General features: G+C 41.6%; 1 protein-coding gene across 2 annotated transcripts in view; it reads left to right on the forward strand.

The window, feature by feature from the left end:
- Positions 1–20608, forward strand: part of MAP3K3 (mitogen-activated protein kinase kinase kinase 3) — a 64898-nt gene that overhangs the window by 15071 nt on the left and 29219 nt on the right. For both annotated transcript variants that reach the window (XM_044921936.1, XM_021678402.2), the window contains 3 exons: positions 9635–9675; positions 15440–15539; positions 19529–19642. In XM_044921936.1, coding sequence (XP_044777871.1) covers positions 9635–9675; positions 15440–15539; positions 19529–19642 — 255 coding nt within the window. The remainder of the gene's footprint in view (positions 1–9634; positions 9676–15439; positions 15540–19528; positions 19643–20608) is intronic.

Below are 20608 nucleotides of genomic sequence, written 5' to 3' on the forward strand. Positions count from 1 at the left end.
AAGATGTGGTATATAAATACAATGGAATATTATGCAGCCATCAAAAAAAAACCCCCGAAATCTTGCCATTTGCAACAACGTGGATGAAACTAGAGGGTATTATGCTAAGCGAAATAAGTCAATCAAAGAAAGACATGTATCATATGATCTCACTGATATGAGGAATTCTTAATCTCAGGAAACAAACAGGGTTGCTGGAGTGGTGGGGGGTGGGAGGGATGGGGTGGCTGGGTGATAGACATTGGGGAGGGTGTGTGCTATGGTGAGCGCTGTGAATTCTGTAAGACTGATGAATCACAGACCTGTACCTCTGAAACAAATAATACATTATATGTTAAAAAAAAAAAGATAGTAGGAAGGGAAAAAGGGGGGGGGAAATTGGAGGGGGAGACGGACCATGAGACTGTGGACCCTGAGAAACAAACTCTGAGGGTTCTAGAGGGGAGGGGTGTAGGGGGATGGGTTAGCCTGGTGATGGGTATTAAAGAGGGCACGTATTGAATGGAGCACTGGGTGTTATACGCAAACAATGAATCATGGAACACTACATCAAAAACTAATGATGTAATGTATGGTGATTAACATAACATAATAAAATAAAATAAAATAAAATAAAAGAACCTGGCCTAAGAGTCTGGTGACATTAATAATCTGTTAACATAGGACTTTACAATTTACAGAGTGAATCCATATTTATTAATATTATTGTTTTTATTTGCTTGGGCTTAGGATAGGATTAAACCGTTTTCTACATTACCAGTTCTTCTGCCAGAAAGGTCCATACTTGGGAGAGAGGAATGAAAGATTAAAACCTAATTTGAATGGCTAAGAGATGCCAAATTAGCTAGGAAATGTCAAATAGGGCTAAAGATTCAAACTGCAGAGTTCCAGCTGAAAGTAACCACGTATTTTGGCCAGCAGGAAAGGTTGCATATTTAGGGAGGGAATGGCGCCGACAGAGGCAAAGAGTGCTTACTTCAGCGTGAGAAGGGCTGTATTGGCTACAAGGCAGAGCTGAGATTGGCATCACCTCATGGGGCTCAAGCTGGACACGGCAAAGGAAAGCCAGAAGAGCTGTGGGTTCAATGTTGGGGGGGGCGCTGAGGCCTGGAAGAACTGGAAAAACCTAACTTAGTATCTCTGCTTGGTAGGACTTCAGACATCCTCTTCCCTAAGTGAACAAGCTAGGTAATTAATTGAAAAAGAATGCATTTGGCACCAACTAAGCATTCTGAGCAGCTATGGAAGTATGGGCAATGAGGAGCTTAGCTATGAACTGTTTGCTAGGAGGTAGGATCTGTGCTCTCTTCTTCTTCCTCCTGTACATTAGATCCCTGGAAGCCTACAGCCTGGTTAGAGCCTGCTGAACATTCTTAGATGTGTGGCCCATCCCAGGTGTGGCTGCGGCACGTGGACAGTTTTGCAGGCCGTGATGAGCAGCATCCCTTTACTGGTCATCAACTCACAGTGCTTTATCTGCAGGTGCAATTTCTCTGTGAAGTTGACAGCTTAGTATAGTGAAAAGAGCACTGGCCTGGAAGTCATTATTACTAATCTATTAACCTAGGATTTTACAGTGTACAGAGTACTTTCAACAACAGTTAATAATAACAGTCGTAAGTACATGTATAATACTTTAAAATTTGCAAAGTGCTTACGCAAAGGTATTGAGTAGAGCCGGGAAGCAAACCCACATCTTCTGACTCCTGATCACAGTAATTTTACTGTGTCTGATAATCTTCCTAAACCTCAGTTTTTCCATGTGAAATACAGACATAATAATACCCACTGGGTCTACCTCTTAAAGGTGTTGTAAGATCATAGAATGTAAAGCATTTTGTACATTGTGAAACAAATGTCAGATGTAAAGTGGTAGTGATTACATCACTTCTGTTCTGGCATTGCGGTATGAGCTCTAACGAAAGCTTCTAATCAGAACTGTGTATACTGTCATAGCACTGAAAGGGTCAAGGTTTTCTACCCTTATTGGATTGTTATTCCTGTTTATCAGAAAGTCCTTTGCAAACTTCTAAAGCTAGCCTAATTTCTAAAAATCCCAGTGGGGGAAGAAATAGAATCTTTATTTTTTTAAAAGATTTTATTTATTTATTTGAGAGAGAGAGAGAGAGCATGAGCAGGGGGGAGGGGCAGAGGGAAGAGGGAGAAGCAGACTCCCTCCTGAGCAGGGAAGCCGACCCAGGACTCGACCCTGGGATCATGGCCTAAGCCGAAGGTAGATGCTTAACCATCTGAACCACCCAGGCGCCCAAAATAGAATCTTTAATTCCTGTTTCTCTCAAATCTTATCAAACTGGTAAGGCTTGAACAGAACCCAGGGTCTGCTGGGTCTGACTTTGCAGATGTTCACTAGTGGGTGCTTCAGAATGGAAAAGTTGCTTTCCTCATTGCAGGCACTAGCAGGGCAGAACTCTTGGCTATCAGTTCTGAAGGAGGAGAATTCTAGGGGCTGTTCCTCCAGTATGGTCAGCGATTGAGCAGACTGTCTTTTGCTTTTACTGTGATAGACCTGGCTCTTCAGGACTTCCTTTCTCTTTCAAGGGTTGTTGATAAGATAGTCTGGCTAGTTTGAAAATAAAACATAAAGCAATATATAAGCCTGATATTTTATTTTGTAAGATAGTTGCTTTACTTATATTTTATATACATATATATATATTTACATTTATTTGTGTGTGTGTGTACAGTGGTGGTTTATTAGGCTGCCATAGATAAGCAATATACCATTTAATCATTGATTCATTTAGACACTTACTGAAATGCCCCTGCATGCCAGATAAAATGCAAGGACTGAGAATATAGAAAGAACTAGGGCAGAGAATCTTGCTCTATAATCATCTCTTCCGTTCATCTCTTAGGACTTTCCAGAGTCACACAAAATTATTTTCATTGTCCTTTTTTTTTCCTTCTCATTTATTGACTATCTTTGGCAAAGTAAGGGCTCCAGTGCCAAAGATGGGGGAGCCATCAAAGATACCTAGCAAACACAGGGAAAAGGAGGTCTACAGAATCAGAGAGGGCACTCAGAACAATGGCTATCTGAGGCCTTTGTCAAGTCAAATTAGTTCACAAACCTTTGTTTAATAAACTCTGATTTTTGTGGGGATTCCTGGGAGCTCTCTTGGGTTGCATGTTCATTTGTTGAGTTTAGACTTTGAGAAGGTTATTTCTACTTAAGTTTGGTATCATTGGGACGCCTGGGTGGCTCAGTCAGTTAGGAGCCTGCCTTCAACTTAGGTCATGATCCCAGGGTCCTGGGATCGAGTCCAGAGTCGGGCTCCGTGCTCGGCGGGGAGTCTGCTTCTCCCTCTGCCTGCTGCTCCCCCTGCTTGTGCTCTCTCTCTCTCTCCGACAAATAAATAAATAAATAAAATCTTAAAAAAAAAAGTTTGGTATCCTAGTTAGTTACTCCCGCACCCCTGCTAAGGTCCCAGATCTGTGCCCCTGGGCATGGCCCTCACTGTTATTTGATGGGCTGTGGACTTGAACTTGTCTAGACCTGAATTTTTGTACTGGAACTTTTTTTCTTAGCAAGGATGGCACCTCTCCTTCAGTTCAATATGTGCCTATAGTCCAGCGTCTTAGACGTACAAAGAAATATGTTCCCTGTACCCTGAGAATCATACAGTCTTATTGGGAAATGAGAAATATATGAAAAAATGAAACTGAGGTGGGGCGCCTGGATGGCACAGTTGGTTAAGCATCCAATTCTTCGTTTCAGTTGGGCTTGTGGTCTCAGGGTTGTGAGATCGAGCCCTGCATCAGGCTCTGTGCTCAGTGGGAGTCTGCTTGGGATTCTCTCTCCCTCTGCTCCCCCACCCTGTGCTCTCTCTCTCTCTAAAATAAATAAATAAATGAATGAATGAATGAATGAATGAATGAATGAATGAAAGAAAGAAAGAAAGAAAGAAAACTGAGGTAGGATGCAACTATGCCTAAATATATGGTACAGATAGTGAGTGCTATAGGACACCAGGAAAGTGAAAGGTGAACTTGAGCCGAAGGAGTTACAGACTCATTTCTGGAGGAGGTAGCACTTGCACTGTTAAGGAGTTAGGTGGCAAGGAGGAAGGGTGGCACTCCAGGTCGGGTAACTGAATGGTTAAAGGCCTAGGGGAAAGAATGAACATGGCCTACTTCAGGATGATTGGGCTGGAGAGAGCATTCCTGCTGAGAACAGTGTGAGATGGCTAGGTAAACTTAGTGAGCATAAATTCCAGTGGGCTTTGAATGACAGCTGAGAATTTAGACTTTATTCCACAGGTCAGGGGTGTCACTGATTACTTTTTGAACAAGGAAGGGGCATGGTGAAAGCTGTGGTTAAGATGATCGAAACTATAGAAGGATGTAGAATGTGTTGAAGGGGATCTGAGAAGTACAGAGGCTCCCTTAGGAATCCAGGGGTGAGGGGAAAGGGGCTCAGTGAGAGAAAGGACAGAGAATGAGAGGTGGGGTGCTATATCAGAGGCCTTTGAAGGGAGAATTGGAGGGGGGGAGGAAGGAAAGAATCAAGCAGAACTCAGAGGTTTGAGTCTGCAGCCAAGGGAGCAGTGGTACTAATGTGAGAAATGGCAGTGCTGAGAAGGGGACCACTTTAGGAGGTTGGCTGGTACAGACATACATGGAGCCAGGTTGAGTTTGAGATCATAGTGAAAAAAAAAACTCAGATTATGGGTGTGTGTGATTTTTGCAGGTCCTCAGTCCCTTATCTGCAATTCTGAAATCCAAAGAGTACTGGAAACTGAAAGGTTTTTTTTTTTTTTGGTAAATTTGTGGCAAACTCATTTGGCAGCAAAACCTGGCTTGAGTGGATGCAGGGCTATTTATAGTCTTTATTTATTCCACTTATTGTGAGCATCCATACTTTTCACTATAAGAACTAGCTTGTACTGTGTTAACAGAAAAACCCCAAATCTTCAGTGACTTAACACTATGCCTAGTATGGGCAAGAGGAAGACAGTGTTCCCCACAGTCAGGACCCTGGTTGAGGGCGGCCACACTGACCTGGGACATGTGGCTGCCAGGGAAGAGAGCATAGAACTCAGTGATGTTCCCAGCTCTTGGTCAGAACTAGTCATAAAGCCCTAAACTAACTTCAAGAGAGGCTAAGCAATGCAGAGATGCGTGGGGAATACCTGTTCGTATTCTGCCTCTGCTGTGGAGGTGCCGCCCCAGACACCCTCCCCTGGGAGGAGGCACTGCATCATATATGGACATGTATACTGCGTCTCTAAGCCTAAAAAGTGCACTCTGAAACAGTTTTGGCCCCACAGGTTTTGGCTAAAGGCTAATGGACGTGTGTTAACAGTTATTGAGCACTTACTATGTGCCAGGCACTGTTCTCGTATCTTTTCCTAATTATTTCATTTAATTCTTTTGATAACTCCATGAGATAAATACTGTTACTATTTACACTTTACAGATGAGGAAACTGAGTCACAGATACGTTAGTCAAATTCAAGATCATACAGATAGGAGGTTGTAGAGCCAGGATTTGAAGCCAGATGGTTTGACTCTAGTGTTACATTCTTAACAACAACTTACCTGCCTTAGTTACGTGGCAGACTAAGGAAGTTTTGCTTGAAAGATTGGGGCTGGTCAGAGATTTGGGTATTTTCTATTTATAAGTTGCCTATTTTTTTATTCCTACTGAAGAGAAGATGTGAGGAAAGGGGAGAAATCCAGAGGCCAAAACCCAAACATCAAGGAACAGTCACATGTTGGGGGAGGGGTGGGAGAAGGCCTGAGGAATAGGAACCAGCAAAGAAGCAGAAGTGGTTAGAGTGGTGGCAGGTTGTCTGGGCTGGGAAGAGTCACAGAAGGCAAGGGAGGAGAGAAAGAGGACTTCGCCACCAGTGTGAAATGTCTGAGAGAGGCAAGGAGAATGGTTGGCAGGAGGAATTGAATAAAGTGATCTTTCTCTGAACTTTCCTTATCCATGGCTTATTCTGGTCAGCCTGACAGGGGGAGCTCAGATTTAGGAACTTGGCAGATGCGGGCACACCATGTGGTACATGCAGGCATCCTGCTCTGGAAAGGCCATCACCACATCAGAGAAGGGATTCAGAGCGCTGGGCATCTTTGTTTACACTGCTTACTAATCACAGGCTTGGTTAGTCTTGAGTAGGAGTGATTTATGTTTTAAGGCAAAAGTTTAATTCCCCTTCTAACTGAATTCACATAGAATAGTGCTTGAATTATGGCCATGATGAAATAAATTTAGTTCCTTCAGTCCCACAAAGGGACAGAGGGGATTCCTTTTTAAGTGCATCAAAGTATAGTGTCCCAGTTTAAGAGCTATTGCTATATGTTTTTTTATTGCTATAAAAAGTTAGATAAAAATCAACAGAAGGATACAAATTTTTTATTTATTTTTAAAGATTTATTTATTTATTTATTTATTTTGAAGGGGAGAGGGAGAGGGAGAGAATGTACGAGCAGGGGGAGGGGCAGAGTCAGAGGGAGAGAGAGAGAATCTCAAGCAGACTGCACTGAGCACAGAGCCCGACCTGGGGCTCGATTTCACGATCCTGAGATCATGACCTAAGCCGAAATCAAGAGTCGGAAGCTCAACTGACTGAGCCACCCAGGCACCCCCTACAATTTTTTTTTTTAAATCAACAGAAATAAACTCTAAGGTACTCTGAATGGACTTTAGTTAATACATCAATATTGTTTAATTAACTGTAACAAAAACAAATGTACCATACTAATGTATGATGTTAATAATAGAGGAAACTGGTCGGAAGAAGATGTGGGCTGTATCTCCTCAATTTTTCTGAAAATCAAAAACTGTTCTAAAAATAGAATCTATTACTAAAAAATAGGAATAATGAGAGCTACACCAAGGTGTGCTGGGCTGTGCACAGCCGGAGGTGAAAGGCTGTGGTAAGCCACCTGCAGGGACAGACGGGGCTGCAGACTGGCGAGCGCTCACGTAACTCCAGAGCTGGCTGTGGGACTAGAGCGTGTAGGAAGCTGGAGGTGGCATGTCGGTGCACAGCAGCCTGTCACAGGCACTGTGCTGTGGAGGGCCCTTGCCATGCTAACTGCTCAGCATTTCAGGGAAGGAGAAAACGAAGACAGAAAGCTGCCGTCACTTGCATGAACCTTAAATCCGCACGATAACTTTCTCTGCAGCGCTGTCCCACCTTTCTGCTTGTGCATGCACGCCTGCACAAATACATCCACACATGCACGCATGATAGCATGCACATGTAAGTGCAGACCAGATGGAGCACACCGCCTTCCCATTCTACCTCCTCCATCCCTGTCTACTCACAACCTCAGCCAAAGCCTCCACTACTGGTTCCCCAGGCCCTGTACCTTACTACATGACTGGTACCTCAGTCTCCTGGTTCTGACTCCATTATTCCTCCGTGAGTTCCATAAAGTAAGATCAAAAAAGATCCTTTGATAGTTTCTCCCATTGAAGCCTGCATCTGAGAATAAAATAAACCTCCTCTGCCTGTGAGACACTTAAGTTGTAGCATAGCATGGGTGGTTAAGAGCTGGGCTTCCAGGGTTTGAATCCTGGCTTGCTCTTTAAAGCATAGTGACCTTGAGGGAACTTATCTAACTTCATTGTAACTCAATTTCTCCTGTAAAATAGGGACAATAATAGTATCTGTTGTGAGGATTTGTTTAATTGATACATGTAACATGCTTAGAACAAGGCTTAGTACACAGTAAATGTTCAATAAATATTAGCTATTTTCATATACTATTAATGGAGAAAGTGGTCCATATGTTACATTAAAGGATGAGAGGGCAAGAGCAGGGCTGTGTTTTGAAGAGTTATCACATTGCAGGTCAGGGGAACTTTGCTGTCCACTGTTTAGTGTGTGAACTTTTCAGGGACATGAAGCTCTTTGACCCCCAACTCCACCTCGTCTTTAAAATAATGGGATAGAGGAGCACATTCTTATATTTTGATTCAGTGATTCTCAAGCTGTAGTCTAGGGATCCCTAGGAAGTTCCCTAGAACTTTTCAGGGGGTCCATGAGGTCAAAACTATTTTCTTATTAATACTAAAATGTTACTTGCCCTTTTCACCCTCATTCTCTTAAGAATGTACAGTAGAGTTTTGCAGAGGCTACATGATATGTGTTATCACAACAGATTAAAACCAGAAGCTGACATGAGAACCCAGCTGTCTCCTATTAAGCCATGCATTGAAGAGATTTGTGTACTCTCACTAAACTCTAAAAATATATATAGTTATTTTTATAACAATGTGTTTATGTTAACATGTGATATTTTTAACTGTTTTAAAGTGAATAAAATAAATTTTCTGTTTTAATTTCTAATATAGCAAATATCAGTAGATAATAATCTATATAAACAAAAGCTCTTTGAGGTCCTCCATCATTTTTAGAGTGTGAATTAGAACCACCCGTCCAGTTCAGTGGACTGGAAGAGAATTCTAGCCTTCTAATCTCTTGGGAAAAGGAAGTCCTTTATGTACCCACCCTACCTTTGACATTCTGTCCTGTTTCTGTCGTCTTCTCTCGCTGTTCTGTGTTTCTCATCTAAAGATACTCTGGAATCTTCTTTCTTCCAAGCCACAGTCTATTAATTTCTCTTTCTCAGTATACTTTTCATCACTGACTATGCACTCTTTCTCTCCTCCATCTCTATTATTTGTTGGTTTCCTGACAGTCTTACTTTTCTTTTTTCTCTATACCTGTCCTTTTCTTCTATAATATCTCTTCCCTTTTCCTGCCATTTTAAACTCCCTTGAGTCATTTGTTTGCTCTTTACAATATCTCTTCCTCCTTGATTTGTTTCTTAACATTCTGATGCTTCTACTTCCTCCTGTTTCTGATATTTACACTCTACACAATTCTGTTCTTTACCCAGTTAATCCATTTGAATAAATAGTAAGCACAGATATTATATACCATTCCCCTTGCTTGTTACTGATGATACAGAAACAAGATAGATGTCGTTCATGTCCTCCTGCAGTTTATAGGTTACCCATGATGGTCATTTAGGACAAATCTGGGAGCAGTTCTAAAGTAACTTGTCCAGGGTTCCACTTTACCCCACTGGGAGTGGTCTTGAAAGGGACATGGAAATCTGTAGCAGCAGCAACCATTCATAGCATGTCTACTATGTGTCAGGTGTTTTACTTACATTATGTTGTTTAGTTCTCATAGCAGCTCTGCAAATTAGGTAGGTGTACTGTATACATGGAAAAACTAAGATTCATAGAGGACAAGTAACTTGCTTGTGGACCCATAGCTAGGAAGTATCCATCCCAAGGTTTCTCTTTCTGTTCAGCCACATCAGCCAAGGATTCCTGGGCAGGAGGTGATATGGTGAGAGAAACTCCAGAGCCAGTTGTGGAAATAGAGTGTAGAACTTAGAAATGACCTGTTAGAGCATAGCAGCTGAGCTGGGCCAGCCACTTGGGGATCTTTGTTGCTCCTGAGGTTAGAACTGGAAGGCTCCCGACTCACTGGAAAGGAATGCATATGAGGTGAGAAACTGGAACAGGAGCCATCAGGGATGTTTGCCTAACGTTGCTAACGGGCTCCCTGAAGCTTCCCTGGGAACGGCAGGATAACACATGCCAGAGAACTTGCTAACCTGTCTATCATTCCTTTGGCAGAGTGACGTCAGAATCAAGTTTGAGCACAACGGGGAGAGGCGGTAAGTCTGCCTTCTGATCAGTGATTGTGTTCACGTGTGCTGAAGTTCTCATAAAGCATTGAGCTTATGAAAGCTGTTTCCCTGGAGTGATCCCTATGGGGTCACTGGCTGAGTGATGGGATTGATTGGGCACAAAAGGGTAATTTTCATCTTTGGTTTGGCTTACCAATTGAATTTTATTTCTAGTCTTAGAATTGGAAGCCATTTCAACTGCTGATGTTTTGCTCTTCTGCTCTTATTCTACTCCTGTGGGGTCCACCATTTTGCTAGGGGAGGGAGGAAGTCAGGACTCCAGCTCCACTCAGAGTTAGGGCTTCCAAACACACTGACACTGTGCCATGAATCGGAAGGAGATTGGGATTCTCCTGTGATGTGGTGCTATTCCTAGCCCAGTAGAGTGGCCCTGGCTTTGTCCACATCAGGGCCAGGTTAGTGAATTGGAAGTTTCTTTATAATGTGTCTGGGTTGGGAAGCTGCATCAAGTCTGTCAGTTGTGAAAGATTTCAGATCATTTGAGGATATAGAAAGAGGGAGTTTTTCAGTCTATACTGAGTATCTTACCTTGTTAAGGAAGTGAAAGTAATGTTACGAAACCCTTCTGTCCTTTCTCCGTTGTTAGTATTTTTGTTTTTTGTAGGAAGTCAAGGTAGAAGTTCTCAGTGGAGAAAAATAGGACTCCACTTAATTTCTCAAATTATTTTTTAAAAATTTATTTTTTTAAAGATTTTATTTTTAAGTAATCTCTATACCCAACATGAGGCTCGAACTCACAACCCCAAAATCAAGAGTTGCATGCTCCAACAACTGAGCCAGCTAGGGCAGCCATTGAGGAAAACTTCTTTTTTTAAGATTTTTTAAAGATTTTTAAGATTTTATTTATTTATTTTAGAGAGAGACAGCACAAGTGGGCAGGGCAGAGGGAGAGGGGGAGAGAGAATCCCAAGCAGACTTCATGCCGAGTGCAGAGCCTGGGGGCTTGATCCCAGGACCCCAAGATCATGACCTGAGCCAAAACCAAGAGTCAGACATTCAACCGACTGTGCCACCAGGCGTCCCAAGGAAAAGCTTTTAAAAAGCATACAGAACTCTGGTCATGGGCTAATTAGAACCCTGTGTGTGCATGCATGTGGCATATATGTGCCCAAGTGTGCTTTTCAGTATCGGCTTCCTGCTATGCTGTTCTCTCCCATTGATACCCTCCTTTTTCCTTTGCTTTGAGCATTGAGCATTTGGAAATGTGAAGAGCATACCCATGAGAATCAGCTTCTCCTATTATATAAGTCCCACCAGAGGACCTCAGTGCCTCCAGACATCGTTAGCACAGGTCCGGATATATGGCTGCTGTTCTCCCTTAAAAAGATCCATTCCCAGGCCTGCAAGGTTGGCAGAGGTTGCCAGGTGGAAACACTATGATCTGCAGAGCCTTAGTCCTGTTGCTGCCATGTGGATTCTAGGGCTCTTTCAGGCCTAGAGGGAGGGAAGTCTTCTGAGCTCTGTCCCAGCTGCTCATCCTGTGTCCTGCCAGTAGCAGGGAAGTTAAATTGTCACTTCATTGTTGCTGCTTTTCACACTTCTGGTATGACTGGGTTTTGGAGGGGTTGCCAAACTCAGAGTAGCAGAGAGTTTTCAGAAGTAGATACAAAATCAAAAGCTCAATTGTGTTGGAGCCTAATTATGCAGTTACGCTCTCCTGAATTCCTGTTCCCAAAGTGGTATGCAGTTACAGTGAGCGGACTTACACTGAGAAAGTGTATGTGTTTAGTTTCAGAGAAGCTGCCAGATCAAAACCACAAATATTTAAGGTGGTCAGCAGGAATGGCCTTTCGAAGCCCTGAGCAGCAGAGTGTTGGTATCAAGATTTTGAAAACTGTGCATTCTCTTTTTAAGGAGCTGTTTTCAGGAGCCATGGCATTTCACTGTTTGTGTACTATGTGTGGAATTGAGGACTTCATAAAGTTGGTGCAGAGAAGCCAAGTTCAAGCTGCTCTGTGCCAGACAGCTCTGGTTTCATGTGTTTCAAGTTTTAGGATTTTGTAGAGAATATTATTGTGGGCTTTCTTTACTTTTCGCAGGGAATATGGATAGTATCTATCTAAATGTTGTAGGCCCTTATAGAATTAGAATGTACAGAAAAGAGGAAAGAAATAGTGACTTTTTCCATTCATCTATGCCAGGTATCCATTCTGTTTCTCTTTACTTTGGAAGGGTAGGGATCAGGTTCCTAACGCTTTTCCCTTTTAGCCCCAGGAGGGCAGAAGAGGAGGACTGTAGATTCGAACTCCTTCCCTTTGAAAATCTTCCTGTCTGGACAATGGTGGGGCTGTTTGTCACAGGTGTTAGGCCCCTCTTTGAAGCACGGACTAAAAATGCCTGTTTTTTAGTGTGATGGCAGCAGCTTAGATCTTACCAAACCTGAAAGTCCTGGTTTCTGATCTTGACTTTGGGGCTGCTTTTGGAGGTTTTGAATGCCTCATTGCCAGACCAAATGCAGGAGAATTTATCTGAGTCTGATCCTTTTCTAGCAGTGTACTAGGGACTTCCAAAAGGTCTTTTGGTATTTTATTCAGAAAGACTGTTGCTGGGGTCCTGATGAAGGGGGTATGATTAGCTATTAGGAATTAATGGGAAGCCATTCTCTTAAAAGACTCCAGAAAACGCCTTTATCTATATAAGCCATATCTAGATAGAATCTAACAATATCATTCCTTGGAACAGTTGATTTGAGGGGAATAAGGATTACAATATGGATGGATTTCCAGGTGGGATATAAACTAATATATTCAGCAATATAATTTCCAAAAATGAAAGGTGGTGATGAATGAAGGAAAAGTTATGGAGAAATTGTCTTCCTGAGATGTTAGGCTTTGTATGAAGGATAGGATAGACTATGGTTGATATCAGTGTGTCCAAAAGAACTTTCTGCTGTAATGTAAATTTATATACCTGTGTCGTCCACTATGGTAGCCACTGGTCACATGTGGCTAGTGAGTACTTGCAGTGTGCTGAGTAAGACTGAGGAACCAATTTAAAATGTAATTTTAATTTATTTGAATTGAACTAGCCACATGTGGCTAGTGACTGCCATATTGAAGAGCACAGTTCTAGATGATGGAATCTTTTTTGCTGCCCACTTGTTTGTGCCAGCCTGGCACAGAAGAGCATTAAAGCAGTTACCTGATCAGATTCCATTAAAATCCAGTGGCTTAGATCCTCTCTCCTGTGGTTTATTGCTTCCTCCTCTGGTTATACCACTTCCCACTCTGGGGGGAGCAGAGAAGATGTAAAAGAACCACACACTTCTCAGCATCAAGGAGGGCAAGAACTGTAGAGACTCCAGGTCTTCGTGGTGCTATTCTACCAAGCACTAATCAGATTTCATCCAGTCTAGGCTGCCAAGAGATGAAGCTGGTCTTGATATGCATTTTCCCCCGTCATATTAAACATAACTTCATGTGTTTATTAACCATTCATAATTCTTTGAACTGTGTCATCATATCCTTTGCCTAGGTTTCTGTTGGGTTGTTTGTCTTTTTCTTATTGATTTTGCAAGGATTTTTTTTTCCAAGTTTGGTGTTTGTTTTTCAGCTTTGTTGATGGCTCATTTTTCTATCAGAAGTTTAAATTTTTGGTGGCACCTGGTTGGCTCACTCGTTAAGAGTCTGCCTTCGGCTCAGGTCATGATCCCAGGGTCCTGTGATCAAGCCCTGCATCGGGCTCCCTGCTCGGCGGGAAGCCTACTTCTCCCTCTCCCACTCCCCCTGCTTGTGTTTCCTCTCTCGCTGTGTCTCTCTCTGTTGAATAAATAAACAAAATCTTTAAAAAAAAAAAAAAAGAAGTTTAAATTTTTGTTGTCAGGGGCACCTGGGTGGCTCAGTCCTGGGATGGAGTCCTGTGTGGGGCTCTGTGCTCAGTGGGGAGTCTGCTTGAGGATTCTCTCCCTCTTCCTCTGCCCCTCCCCCTGCTCGCATGTGCATGCTCGCTCGCTCTCTCTCAAATAAATAAATAAATCTTTAAATTTTTGTTGTCAAATCTGTCTTCTTCTTGTCTTCTGTATTATGTAATGCTTGGGAAGACCTTCCCCACTCCAATGTTTTTTAATCCTATACTTTCTTCTGTGTATATATATAGAATATATATATGAGTTTCTTTCTGATACGCTCTTTTTTTTTTTTTTAAGATTTTTTATTTATTTATTTGACAGAGAGATAGAGAGAACAAGTAGGCAGAGAGGCAGGCAGAGGGAGAGGGAGAAGCAGGCTCCCTGCTGAGCAGGGAGCCCAATGCAGGGCTCGATCCCAGGACCCTGGGATCATGACCTGAGCTGAAGGCAGCCGCTTAACCAACTGAGCCACCCAGGCGCCCCCTTTCTGATACACTCTTGTTTCATTTATCTCTTTGCTTATTTTTGTCTTTTTTTTTTTTTTAAAGATTTTATTTATTTATTTGAGAGAGAGCACATGAGAGAGGGGAGGGTCAGAGGGAGAAGCAGACTCCCTGCCAAGCAGGAAGCCCGATGCGGGACTCGATCCAGGGACTCCAGGATCATGACCTGAGCCGAAGGCAGTCGCTTAACCAACTGAGCCACCCAGGCACCCCTGCTTATTTTTGTCTTAAGGATTTAAGTTTTAGAGTATTGGGTTGTACCCATGTGAAATTGCCACTGTTGTATATCAAAAATTGTTGACTACCAGCAGTACCATATAGTTCAACCTAATATATTCATTAAAACTTTTTTTTTAAAAGATTTTATTTATTTATTTATTTGACAGAGAGAGACACAGCAAGAGAGGGAACACAAGCAGGGGGAGTGGGAGAGGGAGAAGCAGGCTTCCCGAGGAGCAGGGAGCCTGATGCGGGGCTCGATCCCAGGACCCTGGGATCATGACCTGAGCCGAATGCAGAGCTTAACGACTGAGCCACCCAGGCGCCCCTCATTAAAACTTTTTATTATGAAAATTTCAAATACAAAAGTAGAATATCATACTGAACCCTTCTGAACTTGTAATGCAGCTTCAACATTATCAACATTTTGCCAATTTTTTGTATATTTCATTCTTCTGTGTTTCATTCATTTTATATATTTCATCTATCCCCACTTTTAAATTTTGCTGTGATGTTTAATTGACAAATCATTTTAACTCCTCTTTGTACAGGTTCTTACTCTACTCTCTATAGAAATTGTTCTTTGAACTGACCTAATGAGTCTCTCTAGAAAAGTGTCAATGTCAACACTACTTATATGATCACATGTGTCATTAGTTAAGAAAACTTAGGCATATAACCAATTCAAGGGGAATTCCTTTGACTCTGAGGTAGGAAATCTCAATTCTGAGGATAATTAGCATTGAGATTCCTCTGGCATCAGCAATGGAAAAGACCTTTCAAGTCCTGGAGTTGAGTCATTTAGGAGTTAAGACCATGTTTTCAGGAACGCTGCTCCAGTCTCCAGGTTTTCTTCCTAACAAGAGTATTTGGAACCTAGTTTTTAAATCCAGGTGTCCTGCTTTGATACTGAACTGTCATTGACAGATCTAAGCTGAAGTGATAAAACAATGGTTGGGATTGAGCAGTGCTTGTGATGCTCAGAAGAAGGGTGAAAAAAATAAGGTAGATAGGAGAAGAAAAGAAACAGAAAGGCAAGCCATGCGAAGGAGAAAAGAGAATCCTGTGTTTAAAAGAACAGGAAGATAACACTCAGAAGTCCTGACTGTCCAAATCTGACTTTTAAAATATACAGTTAACTATGCTTCCTATTCCTTTTCAGAATTATAGCGTTCAGCCGGCCTGTGAGATATGAAGATGTGGAACACAAGGTGACAACAGTGTTTGGGCAGCCTCTTGACCTACATTACATGAATAATGAGGTAAGAAACTAGATGGATGGTGTGGGGACAAGGAGGGGTGACAGCTGACTACCTTTTTCTTCCTGCTTCACTGAGGATTTTTAGTTTGTTCCTCCAATATCATCCGCAGGCTTTCATTTTCTAGAGCCTCTTTTCTTAATTCCAATCATTCTGGGATTTGTGGTTTTTACTACATGGGAGATTATAGCTGTTTCCATTCCACTGCTCATTCAGTGCTGGTAGCTCTAATACTCCATGGTGGAATCAGCTATGGTACCAGGGTCAGGGCTTATATTGTCTCTTACGTTTTGTAGCTTATCTTTTTCTTTCCAGCACGGCCTTAACAAGAAGCAGAGGTTTAAGAGGGGCTGGAAAGGTGTGGAAAACTGGTGGGTCGTTCTTTTATTGACAGTTATAAATGCTGGATTCTTCTCTCAGAGTTTAACTACCAATTGTAGCTCGTTTCCAAAGTTAGCACCTACACAAGTGATTTCTTTAATTCTTCTCCTGTCCCCCTCTAGTCCTTATTTTTTCATACTTTGAATATCACCCAGGAAGGAATTCTTTTGAATGTCAGTTACTTGGCTGCTTTCCCAGCTCCAGGAAAGGTACAAGAGGCTACAGTCTGCTTGGGCTGGTGCCTTGCATTAATGTGAGAGGCAGTGTATTGGTGCCTAGGAAAGAGATGGTGCATAAAAAAGTGCATCTTGAGGAAATTGAGTTAGAAGGCAAGACAGGAAAGCCAGGCAACATCCTGGCTCTTTGAGAAACTGGTCCTTACTGTGTAGTTTTGTTTTATTGGTTGAAGAGTTAAGAATCTCCTCCATAAACAACCCAAGTGTCCATCAATAGATGAATGGATAAAGAAGATGTGGTGTATACAGTGGAAATATTACTCAGCCATAAAAAAGATTTGCTATTTGCAACAACATAGATAGACCTAGAGGGTATTATGCTAAGTGAAATAAGTCAGACAGAGAAAGACAAATACCATATGATTTCAGTTATATGTAGAGTTTAAAACAAACAAAAGAATAAATAAACAAAAAGCAGAAACAGACCCATAAATACAGAGAACAAACTGATGGTTAGCAGAGGGGTGGGGGTGGGGAATGGGTAAAATGGGCGAAGGGAAGCTTCTAGTTATGGAATGAAGAAATCATGGGAATTAAAGGTACAGCATAGGGAATATAGTCAATGGTACTGTGGCAACAGATGGTGGCTACACTTGTGGTCAGCCCAGCATAATGTATAGATTGTTGAATCACTGTGTTCTATGCCTGAAACTAATGTAACATTATGTGTCAACTATATTTGACAAAACAAAACAACAAAACCCGTCAGCTCAATGGGGATTAAAAAGCACTTCTTCCATGGTTTGGGGCTGAAATCTGTAGAAGCTGAGATTTGTTGACTAAAAACTCCCTGGTCCCCATTACACAAAATGTACAGCTACAATTGGATATATTGCTAAATAGCTAACAAAAATAAGACCATCTGATCTTTTGTGTTTTGGACAAATTTTAGAAGTACTGCAATTTTGGAAAATAAACCACTAACTAACTCTACAGTTAATAAGTAATGCAGATATAAGTATTTCAAAGTATGTAAACTAAAACATTTGAAATATAGGATATGAGAGGTGCTGGGTGGCTCAGTGGGTTAAGGGTTCGACTCAGGTCATGATCTCAGGGTTGTGAGATCAAGCCCTGTGTCAGTCTCCACGCTGGGTGTGGAGCCTGCTTAAGATTCTTGCTCTCCCTCTCTCTCCCCATTCCCCCACTGGCACTCTCTCTCTCCTTCTCTCAAAAAACAAAACAAAACAAAACACAACAGAGTATGAGAACCCAAAAGATATAAATGTCAAATGCATAGAACTTTTAAAAATTGCAGCTCAAGCTTCAGGCACTGAATAAGAAAGCGAGGCCAGAGAAAGCCAGCTAATCACCATTAAAGAAGGTGTTCCTCAGTAAAGACTTTTCTGAATGACTTAGTACTCGTTTCTGTTTCCATTAAGAATTCCACATGTCCCAAAAGCCATCTTCAAACTCTTTTGCCAATAAAGTGACTGCCCAGAATGTTAGTCATTCATTTATGCAGATATTAATTCTAAGGCCAAACATAAATAATTGTCACTAATTATTTTAGATCACGGATGTCTTTCCATACTCTGCTAATGTCTGTGACCAAGAGTTGACTATTTACATTTTATTAATTTAAAATCCCTCAACCTCTTTTTCATTTCTTTGCCCTCTAAACCTTGCCCTGTCAGGGTTTGAGAGCCACAAATGAGAAGTCTGTTGAGATTTTATTTTATGTTTATCTTTTTGTAATAATAGCTTTATTGAGGTATAATTCACCTACCATAAAATTTACCCTTTTAAACGGTACAGTTCAGAGGTTTTTAGTATATTTACAGACTTGTATGACCAACACTACTGTCTAATTCCAGATACCCCAAAGAAAAGGCTTGTACCCATTAGCAGTCACTTCCTATCCCCTTCTCTTCTCAGCCCCTGGCAGGCAGACACAAATCTACTTTCTGTCTCTCTGGATTTGCCTATTCTGAACATTTCATATACATGGAATCATACAGTATGTGGCCTTTTGTGTTTGGCTTCTTTCACTTAGCATAATGTTTTCAAGATAATAATATTCCATTATTTGGATAAATCACATTTTGTGCATCCATTTATCTGTTGGTGGATACTTGAATTGTTTTCACCTTTTGGCTATTATGAATAATGCTGCTATAAACATTTGTGTACATATTTTCATATGCACATATGTTTTCAGTTCTCTAAAATCCGTAACTAGGAGTGGAACTGTTGTCTTACGGTAACTTTATGTATATATATATATATATTTTAAAGATTTTTTATTTATTTATTTGACAGAGAGAGAGATCACAAGTAGGCGGGCAGGCAGGCAGGCAGAGGGAAAGGGACAAGCAGGGAGCCCAATGCGGGGCCCAGTCCCAGGACCCTGAGACCATGACCCAAGCCGAAGGCCCAACTGACTGAGCCACCCAGGCGCCCCTACTCTATGTATATTTTACATTCCTACCAGCGACATAGGAAAGTTATAATTTCTCTACGTCGTCACCAACACTTGTTATTTTCTGGGTTTTTGTTTATTTTCTAAATTATACCCATCCTAGTAGGTGTGAAGTGGTATCTTGTTGTGGTTTTGATTTGCATTTCCCTAATGCCTATGACATGGAGCATCTTTTCAGGGCTTATTAGTCATTTGTCTATCTTCTTTGGATAATGCCCGTTAAAAGAATTGGCTTATTTGTCCTCTTACTGTTGAGTTGTAAGAGTTCTTTGTATATTCTGGATACCTAGACTCATACCATACATTTACAAAATTGTAGTTTGTTTAAGTTTAATTGTAGTTTGTTAAGTTAAAGTTAAAAGTTTCTTTTATTTTGAAGAAATAAATTCTTTTAAAAAATAATTTAAAAAATAAATAAATGTTTTATTTATTTATTTGAGACAGAGACAGAGGCAGAGAGCATGAGCAGTGGAGGGAGGGAGAGGGAGAAGCAAACTCCCCATTGACCAGGGAGTCCGATGTAGGGCTCGATCCCAGGACCCTGAGATCATGACTTGAGCCGAAGGCAGACACTTAACCTACCGAGCCACCCAGGTGCCCCAAAAGAGAAAAATCTATAGAGACAGAAAGTACATTAGTGGTTGCCTGGTGCTACAGGTGGGAAGAGAGAATGACTACAAATGGACACAGGATCTTTTTGGAAAAATGGAAATGTTTTAAAATTGAATTATGGTGATGGTTGTACAACTCTGTAAATTTATTAAAGATTATTGAATTGCACACTTAAGGAAAATAAAAAGAAAATATATGGTTTCAATTAATTTTAAGACCCCATAGTGTCCAATGAAATTGTTTTCTATCAATATTATTTTTTTGTTGTATATTTTGCTAATTTTTTAGAAACTAACAATTTTCTTTTATATGATTCTCTTTTTCCGTGTCCTGTGTCACAGCTCTCCATCCTGCTGAAGAACCAAGATGATCTTGATAAAGCAATTGACATATTAGACAGAAGCTCAAGCATGAAAAGCCTTAGGATATTGCTGCTGTCCCAGGACAGAAACCATGTAAGTAGTGCCTATAATGGCCTGGTAGCTGAAGACAAAACTTGCTGTCCTTCAGAAGTTTACCTGGCTTCCTTGACAGAATTTTGTGCTCCTCAGCTGCTATTAAAGCAAGCACATAAGGGGGGCGCCTGGGTGGCTCAGTCGGTTGGGTGTCCAACTCTTGATTTCAGTTCAGGTCATGATCTCGGGGCTCTGGGGCGACGGGCTCTATGCTCAGCAGGGAGTCTTCTTGGGATTCCCTCTCTCCCTCTGCCCCCCCTTCTCTCTTTCTAAAAAAAATGAAGCAAGCACGTAAGTGCAGCCCAGCCCACTGTGTCAATGGCCAGGAAGCACTTTGCATGTGATTTCACTGCGAAGTCAAATCATCCATGTTAAAGTTGCAACTAAAGGTTACTTGGCTTGTGGCATGGGATGAAGGAAAACATATATGATAAAAGAAAAAGTCCTTTTTCTCTATATTTATGTTATTTCAATTTGATTTGGACCCCAACGAGAGAGATTCGATGAGGGTGGAGATGCTGATTAGCAAAGGCTGCCAAGAATTTGAGACTATCATGTAAACGTCTTACAACTCCTTAGCAACCATGCCTGTGTCTTGTGACACATGTAGGAAACAAACTTTTCCTTCTTTTCAATGGAAAAGAGGCCATGGAATGGAGGGCCTCTTGTAATTTACCAGCTGCTGCCTTACCAAATGGCAGGCAATAGACAGGGCCCGCCAGAAGTGAGGAATTAACCCTTATGTAGCTGCTTCTCCTAAAAGGTCTCTGAAGGCCTACGTTTCACAAGAATGATTGCAATCTGGGTCTGTCTTCTTCTTCTTTTTTTTTTTTTAAGATTTTATTTATTTTAGAGAGAGTGAGCACAAGTGAGGGGCACAGGCAGAGAGAGAGGGAGAAGGAGACTCCCCACTGAGCAGAGAGCCCGATGTGGGCTCAATCCCAGGACCCCAAGATCATGACCTGA

This window comes from Neomonachus schauinslandi, chromosome 15 (genome assembly GCF_002201575.2).
Source record: "Neomonachus schauinslandi chromosome 15, ASM220157v2, whole genome shotgun sequence".
In the NCBI taxonomy this organism is placed as follows: Eukaryota; Metazoa; Chordata; class Mammalia; order Carnivora; family Phocidae; genus Neomonachus; species Neomonachus schauinslandi.